General features: G+C 37.3%; 1 protein-coding gene across 1 annotated transcript in view; it reads left to right on the top strand.

The window, feature by feature from the left end:
• ARHGAP32 (Rho GTPase activating protein 32) overlaps nt 1-8,911 on the top strand; it is a 104,460-nt gene that overhangs the window by 6,103 nt on the left and 89,446 nt on the right. Inside the window, 1 exon segment of the mRNA XM_006775092.2 lies at nt 8,462-8,570. Coding sequence (XP_006775155.1) covers nt 8,462-8,570 — 109 coding nt within the window.

Raw genomic sequence — 8,911 nt, forward strand, 5'->3', positions numbered from 1 at the left:
GCAGGAGCCTGCAACCGAGATACGTGCCTTGACTGGAATCGAAACTGGGACCCTTTGGTCCGCAGGCCTACGCTCTATCCACTGAGCCAAACTGGCTAGGGCAGAGCCTCTCATTAACAGAAGCCAAAGATCAGATAGCTTTGATCTTTTTTATTAAACTGGGTAGTTTCCTTTTTTTCTACTTTTAAATGTCACCCCCTCTTTAAAGCCATAAAATATTTCACACTATCAAAACTTCTTCATTTTTGCAAGGTGATTTATGAGAGATGAATAACTAAAATGGTTCATTTTGAGGTTGAACAATATGTGTTGGTTATGGGCCACATTTATGTGACTAAGATATAGCCTCTGTCAGCTTTTTTAAAAAAATATATTCTTATTGATTTCAGAGAGGAAGGAAGAGGGAGAGAGAGAGAGAAATATCAATGATGGGAATCACTCATTGGCTGCCTCCTGCACATGCCCTTACTGAGATCGAGCCTGCAACCCGGGCATGTGCCCTGACTGGGAATTGAACCATGACCTCCTGGTTCATAGGTCGATGCTCAACCACTGAGTCACACCCACTGGGCTACAATGTTTTCTTTAGTCTTCGCATGATGCGTATAGCATCTGCCTTGCTTCTCTTAGGTACAAACACCCACATTAGGAGCCCTCGTCCTTCTAATTGGTTGTTAAATTTCTTTCCAGGTAATTTTCCAGGTTTTATTAATTCCTTGGAGTGCAGATCTCTCCTTTGTTGTGGAGAGAAGTGGGAGTGTAACCTTGAACCTTTGGTTTCTCAGTCAGTATGCTCCCACTTGCTTTTTTTCTTCCAGAAGCTTAGCAAGGTCTCTGGCCAGCCGGTCCCATGCATGCCTTTCTGCTAAAGTTTTGCTTTTATTAGCTTACTGACTTTTCAGGAAGTGGGAGAAGGAGAGATCTGTTCCTCTACATATATGCAGACTTGATGGCAAGCCTACTGGAGTTTTTTCATGGCTCTGAGAGGGAGCTTTTGTCTTGGTATCTGTTCCCCCGTCCAGTGGTCCTTAGAGATGGGGTTGGCTTGTTTCGGTGTCTTCTCCAGGCTGGAAAGTGGGATAATCCAGGAGAAAATGCTTTATCACATCAGAGTGACTGAGATGTGTTAATGTGTTTCAATTTTTCTGTCTGCATAACAGGGCTAATGATAGTGGATCAGACAGTAATCATTGAGAAGATATAATGGAAGGGAAGGTGCCATTTTTAAGAGCAACAAAAAAGATAGCATAATCAAAAGCAAACTTAATAAGGAACTCTAAGACCTATATAAAAATCTAAAACATGACTAAATGTTTTGAACAAATGAATACTGTACCTTGTTCATACCTGGGAATATTCAACATTATGAAAATGTCAATTTATTATAAATGTAATGTGCTAATAAGAATGCTTTTTAAAAACCTAGATAGATTGATCTAGAAATAATTTGATCTTGGCTTAATAACTTAGACAAGAAACCTTTTCAGGAAAATAAACAAAGCAAGTATTGCCCTGGCCAGTGTGGCTCAGTTGGTTGGGTGTTGTCCTGGCCATTGAAATGTTGCCAGTCCATTCCTAGTTAAGGCACATGCTCAGGTTGTGGGCTCGATCACCAGTAGGGGGCATGCAGGAGGCAGCCAGTGGATGTCCTGCGTGCACATTCAAGTTTCTCTCCCTCTCTCTAAATCAATAAAAAATCTTTAAAAAAAAAAAAGCAAGGATGGTGGATATGACTAGTGCAACCAGATATTATACTTAGAAAGTCTCAATAATTAAAACCTTGTGGTATTGTCATGGATAGTAGGGATAATGGGTAGAATGGAAAGCTTAGAAATATACTCAAATAGACACGGTAAAGATGCCTTCTCAAAACCAATGGGATAGAATGTACTATTCAATAAATACTTTGTGGGAAACTGGATGCGCATCTGCAGAAAATAAAATTGGAGTTCTACCTCATCCAAGGATAAATTCCAAATGATCAAAGATATAAGTACACTAAATGAAACCATAAATTTTTTAAAAGAAAACATGGGAAAATTTTAAAAAATTATTTTGGATCAGGGTAGGCATTTTTGAACTATGATTTAAAATGCAAACCAATAAAAGAAAGGGTTGTAAAATTCAGCTATATTAAATATAAAACATATGTATTATAAAAAAACAAAATGAGCAAGGACAAATGATATCCCGGAAAAACACACAGATAAAGAACTAATCTGTTTAATATACGTATAACGAACTAAAAATAGATTTAAAAAAGACTAACAACCCAGTAGAAAAATGGGCTAATGCATGAAAATAATTTTTTTCATTGATGAGAATTCTCAGGTATACTTGTGCAGGTGTAGTAGTGACATATTTACAATCTTTTTGTAGCATTGTTTGTAATAGCAAAAGGTTGGAAATAATTCAAATTTTATTCAGTAGGGGACTGGTTAAGTAAGTCATGGAATATCTAGTGAAAACAACAAGGAAGCTCTTTATATACTAACCAGAGGCCCGGTGCACTCATTGGAGGGGGGTCCCCACAGCCTGGCCTGCGCCTCTTGCAGTCTGGGACCCCTTAGGGGATGTCCGCCTGCCTGCTCACTGCGCTCACCAGCTGTGAGCCTGGCTTCTGGCTGAGCAGCACTCCCCCCGTGGGAGTGCCCTGACCACCAAGGGGCAGCTCCTGCATTGAGCGTCTGCCTCCTGGTAGTCAGTGTGCATCATAGCGACCAGTCTTTCCACTGGTCATTCCCCCGTTCGGTCGATTTGCATATTAGGCTTTTATTATATAGGATGTGTGAAGTTCTCCAGGGTATATTAGAAAACTATGCAACAGTGTGTACACATATTTTTTATGTGAAAAGTAGGATGGCAATGGAGGAATAAAAATTATTATTTTTTTACACAGAGCATGTTTACACATTGTTTCTGTATTTTGTTTTGTGTGTATATATTCTTTAATATATATGAACAATCTCTGTATATGTTTATATGTACAGACATAGTTAATTGCACTTTGCTGATACTGTTTTTTGTTTTTGTTTTTACAAATTGAAGGTAAGACCCTCTATCAGCAAAAAGATTATGACTCACTGAAGGCTTAGGTGACACTTAGCATTTTTTAGCAATAAAGTTTTTTTGTGCTTTTTTGTTGTCAATTCTCACCTGAGGATATTTTTCCCCATTGAATTTTAGAGGGAGTGGCAGGAAGGCGGGGTGGGGGGAGAGGTGGGGGGAAGAAGATCATTGTGTGAAAGAGAGACATTGATTGGGCTGGGGATCAAACCTTCAATCAGGTATGTGCCCTTGACTGGGAATCGAACCTGCCATCCTACAGTGTTCTGGCTGAAGTGCTAACCATTTAGCTACCTGTCAGGACAGCAATAAATTTTTAAAATCAAGTTATGCACATTTTTTTTTAGAGATAATGCTATTGTGCACCCAGTAGACTACAGTATAATGTAAACGTAGCTTTTATATGTATTGGGAAACAAAAAATATGTGTGGTCAATTTATGAAACTATAATTAATAAAACTATAATTAATCACTTTAAGGGTTAAATAAGTCCATAATTTAAAGAGAACAAGAGTCAAATAAACAGATATTAAGTGTTTATGGTGTTGATTCATTGTTACATGACCCGATGCATATAAATAATTTTTATACCTTTTAAAATGATGTGTAACATTTGCCAATAAACTTATTTAGATATAATTTGCATATCATAGTCCACAAATCATAAGCATATATAGTTTGAAGAATGTATATAGGTGTATATGCCCAGGTAACACAATGCAGTCAAGATATAAATTATTTCCAGCCTCACAAGCCCCTTGCCTCTCCTAGTCAGTACCTCTCCCAAAGGTACATTATTCTGACTTCTGTCACAATAGATTATTTTGCTTGTTTTTGACTTAATGTAAATAAATTATACAATAGGTACTCTTTTTCTCAGCTTTATTGAGATATGATTAACATATAACATTGTGTAAGTGTAAGGTAAAACAATGAGATGTGTTTCTTAATTTTCAAACATTTGGGAGAATTTGTAGTTATCTTTTTTGTAGTAATTGATTTTTAGTGTAATTCTAGAATGGTCGCAAGTCATTCATAATTTAAATTCTTTGTTGAGACTTACTTTATTGTCTACGTATTGTCTCTTAGTAAATGTTTTAGATGTACCTGAAAAGAATGCATATTCCGTAGTTGGGTTTAATGTTCTGTGTTAGTTCAGGTTGGAATACTGGTTTCAAATGTTCTGTATACTTACGACATTTTTTCTGTCTGATTATTCTGTCAATTATTGAGAAACGTTTATTAAGATCTGCAACTGTGTAATTATGGGTTTACCTCTTTTCCTTTTAGTTCTTTCAGATTTGCTTTATGTATTTTAAAGCTGTTTTATTTGTCACATACAGATTTTTATTATATCACCCTGTTCGTTTGACACATCATTGTGAAATGTGTTTCCTTTATCTATTTTAATGGACTTTTTTTTAGTCCACTTACTCGCTTTTGAGGTATAATTCACATACTAAAATTCATTCTTTTAAATTCTACAATTAAATGGTTTTTAATATAGTCACAAAGTTATACAACTACCACCATTATCTAATTGTGAACATCCCAGAAAGAAATCTCCTATTCATTAGTAGTAGTTCTCCCATATCCTCCTACCCTGAGTCCCTGGCAACCACCAATATACTTTCTGTCTCTATGGATTTGACTAATCTGGGCATCTTGTTTATATGGAATCAAATAATATGTGGCCTTTTGTGTCTGTCTTCTTTGATTTAGCAAAAGGCTTTTACTATTCATCCATGCAATGGCATGAATCAGCGCTTCATTCTCTGTTTTAATAGCTGAATAATTTTATTATATGGACCTGGTACATTTTGTTTCTTCATTTTTCAGTTGATGGACACTTTGGTGGCTCATAGTTTTTGTCTATTATGAATAATATTGGTATGAATATCTATGTACACGTTCTTGGTGGATATATGTTTTTATTTCTCTTGGTTTAATACCTAGGAATGGAATTGCTGGATCATAAGGTATTTGTATTTTGTAAAACTGCCAACCTGTTTTCTACAGCGGCTGCAACATTTAAATTTCTACGAGCAATGAGTGAGGGTTCCAGTTTCTCCACATGCTTGCTTACTGGCGCATTCAATTTAAAAACGACAATAATGTACTGGGATTAAAGTTTACCATCTTGGTTTTTTTTAAATTCTTTCCTGCTTTCTTTTGGATTAATCAAGCATGTTTTATTTTTCAAAATTTTCTCCTCGATCAGATTTTTAGTTATACATTTATTATTCTTTGAGTGGTTACCATAGAGATTGCAACTTTTATCTTTGACTTACTGCATTCTCTAAGATTGGACTTATTTCACTTCTCAAAAAATGGAGGACTCTTAAACTGTGTGCATGTACGTTTCCAATCCTCTGTGCTTTGTTTATTATAAACCTCTGAGGATATTATTTTTGTGTGTGCTTTAGTTAGCTTTAACACCAATATTTACTTAAATTTTCCTATATTTTGTTCTTTATTACACTCTTTGTTCATTTCTGTAGTTCTGGGGTCAGTTTCTTTTGGTGGGAAGAATGCTCCTTTTACTTTCCAGTTTTTCTGGTGGGAAATTCTTTCATCTTTTGTTTGAAAATAATTTACTTTACGTGATTTTACAAGGAGGAGAGTTCTAGGCTGGCAGTATTTTTCCTTTTTATTAAGTTGAAGATTTTCTCCATTATCTTCTCATTTCCATTGAAATAGCCTCTGACATTGTTATTATTGCTTCTTTGCAGTCAACTTGTCTTTTTTTTTTTAAAGATTTTTTAAAAATATATTTCTGTCGATTTCAGAGAGGAAGGGAGAGGGAGAGAGAGTTAGAAACATCAATGATGAGAGAGAATCATTGGTCGGCTGCCTCCTGCATGCCCCCTACTAGGGATTGAGCCCGTAACCCAGGCATGTGCCCCGGATTGTGATGGAACCTCGGACCAAACCCGGGACCTTTGAGTCTGAAGGCCGATGCTCTAGCCAGTGAGCCAGACCAGCTAGGGCTCAACTTGTCTCTTATTCTCTAGCTGTTTTTAAGAATGTCTTTGTTTTGTTTGTTTAAATAAATGCTATTTAAAAATCCTGCTTGAGGACTTCTTCAATCTGTGGTTGGATGACTTTCATCGGTTTTGAAAAGTTTTTGGCCATTATTTTTTCAAATGTTGCTTTTGTCCCTTTCTCTCTTTCATTCTATTTCATATCTCCGAGTTGCTAGTTTTAGACATATTTGAGATCTTTTACCAAGTCTCTTGTGTTTTATGCTGTTTTGTGTATTTCTGTTTCTATTGTCTTTGTTCTTCAATGTAGAACCATCTGCTAGTTCACTAATCCTCTCTTTAGCCACGCCCATTGTTCTGTTAAACCCATCCATTGAGTTCTTAATTTAAGATATTTTATTTTTTTGGATGAACATTTTTTTGTTTTTCATAATTACAATTTTCTTTGAAGTACTTTATCTTTTCATCTATTTTATTATAAACATACTTTTCTCTGAACGCATTAATTATAAATATTTTTAACAGCTTGATACTGAATTCTTCTTACCAGTTGTGTCTCTCTCTTCTACCCATGCCTTGTCCTAGTGATTGCTTGTGAGTTAGATCATCTTGGATATTCCTGTCTTTCCTTAGAGTTTAGGCCAGTAGTGGGTTGCCGCGAGACCTTGTATTTTTGATGGATTCAAGAAAAGTTATGATTTCGTAGATTATCTGTCTTGTTATGCTGGGAGTGATGCTTTCTGCATCATAACCAGAAGCCAGAAATCCTTCATAGCCACTTTTAAGCCCCTTTCTGATAATCCTAAAATCTGAATCAAACGTGACTCTTTCTCTGTTTTGACTGCGTTTCTTCAAAATTTTGTTCATTTGTTCCTGTTTTCTTAAAGCTCGCCTTATAATGTTTATTGGCTACCAGACAAGGTGGATGAAAAATTTGCAAGGGGCCTGTAGAATGTTATTTTCCTCTGACGAGAGTTAATTTTTCTTCTGAAAGTTCTGACCGTGCCCGAGGCTTGGTTTGGGGCTTTGTTTGAGCCCCTCTATTGCTATTTTGTCCTTAGTCCTGAGGCATGGCTTTTGTGGAGTCTCAGTTGAGAGCCCAGGTTTCTTGGTTTTGTTTGTTTTTTCAGTGCCCCTCTGTTTGGGGCAGTGCTTGCCAACCTCCATTTCCTCAGCTTGGCCAGCCTGTGAAATGTCTGCTGGGCCCACTAGTTACCCCGCAGCTGTTTTTTGATAGGTTTCTTGGCATCTTGTTCTACATACTTACAAGCTGAGGAGTCAGTTCACAATTTGAGGGGAATTTCCATGTCTATTTTTGGACTCTTCCTCTACAGGTCTTTGAGGGGTGGCATTTTTTTACCCTGAATCTCCATCGGCTTTGATGACGCCAACATCCAACCTCTGCCTCTTCAGCCTAGTTACGCTATCATATTGTCCTCAATCATTCATTTGTATAGTCTGTTATACAAAAGGATTGATTAAGTATGGAATTTGCTTCATGGGTTTTCTTCTCTCAAAGAATGTAGTCCCAGATATTCTGTTTGTATGGATTGCTTTCTTGTGCCTTCAGGCAAGAAGCTTTATATGGTTTGTCTAAAATTCATAGTAATTCTCCTTGAGAATGTTAGTTTAATACACTGTCCCCCATAAATTGGAAAAAAAAAAGCACTGTGTCTGTCCCTTCATCCTGAAATTTTACTAATGCTTAGCACAGTTCTTTAATATTGACCACTGTTGCAAATCTTTTCAAGGTACCAACTATGTTGAACTGATAAAAATCAGTCCTTATATAATAACTAGAGGCCCACTGCACGAAATTCATGCAAGGGGCTCGGACCTCGCAGCCCCGGCTTCATCCGGAAGGTCGTCCGGATGGTCATTCTGCTGTTCGGTCTAATTAGTATATTAGCTCTTTATTATATAGGATTATCACAGATCATAAATGTTAACTAGTGAAGGACCTCAGTTTTCTTTTTTTAATATATTTTATTGAGTTTTACAGAGAGGAAAGGAGAGAGATAGAGAGTCAGAAACATCGATGAGAGAGAAACATCGACCAGCTGCCTCCTGCACACTCCCCACTGGGGATGTGCCCGCAACCCAGGTACACGCCCTTTACCGGAATCGAACCTGGGACCTTTCAGTCCGCAGGCCGACGCTCTATCCACTGAGCCAAACCGGTTTCGGCAAGGACCTCAGTTTTATCTCCTGGAATAAAAGCAGGTGTTTGGTACATCAGAAAAGATCTCTGAAAACTAGAGTAGAAATAGAGGAACAATACTAGCCCACCAAAGCTCTTTTAAGTAAACTTTAAATCTCACATAATTTTCTGTTCTTTGAATTGTAGTCATTGGAAAGTTTTTATAGAAGCATAAATTCTTATCAGAGTCTCTCACGTTTTGATCTCTAGGAAGATGAAGTCCTCGGTACATTCTGAAGAGGATGATTTTGTTCCAGAACTACACAGAAACGTCCACCCCCGAGAGCGGCCCGATTGGGAGGAAACACTGAGCGCAATGGTAAATCCGTGTTATGAATGTGGATGCATGCATTTATTACAATATATTGTTATCGATTTCAGAGGGAGAGGGAGAGATAGAAACGTCAATGACCAGAGAGAATCACTGATTGGCTGCCTCCTGCATACCCCCTACTGGGGATCAAGCCCATAACCTGAGCATATGCCCTTGACTGGAATCAAACCCTTTGGTCTGCAGGCCCCAGGCCAATGCTCTATCCACTGAGACAAACTGTCAACATATTCTTAACCATGTCTTTCCTTTATATCAGCAATGTTCAACCTTCTTCATCTCATGGCATAAGTAATTACTAAAATTCTGAGACACACCAAAAATCTCTT

The sequence above is a fragment of the Myotis davidii genome, unplaced genomic scaffold (assembly GCF_000327345.1).
Source record: "Myotis davidii unplaced genomic scaffold, ASM32734v1 scaffold148, whole genome shotgun sequence".
Taxonomy (NCBI): domain Eukaryota; kingdom Metazoa; phylum Chordata; class Mammalia; order Chiroptera; family Vespertilionidae; genus Myotis; species Myotis davidii.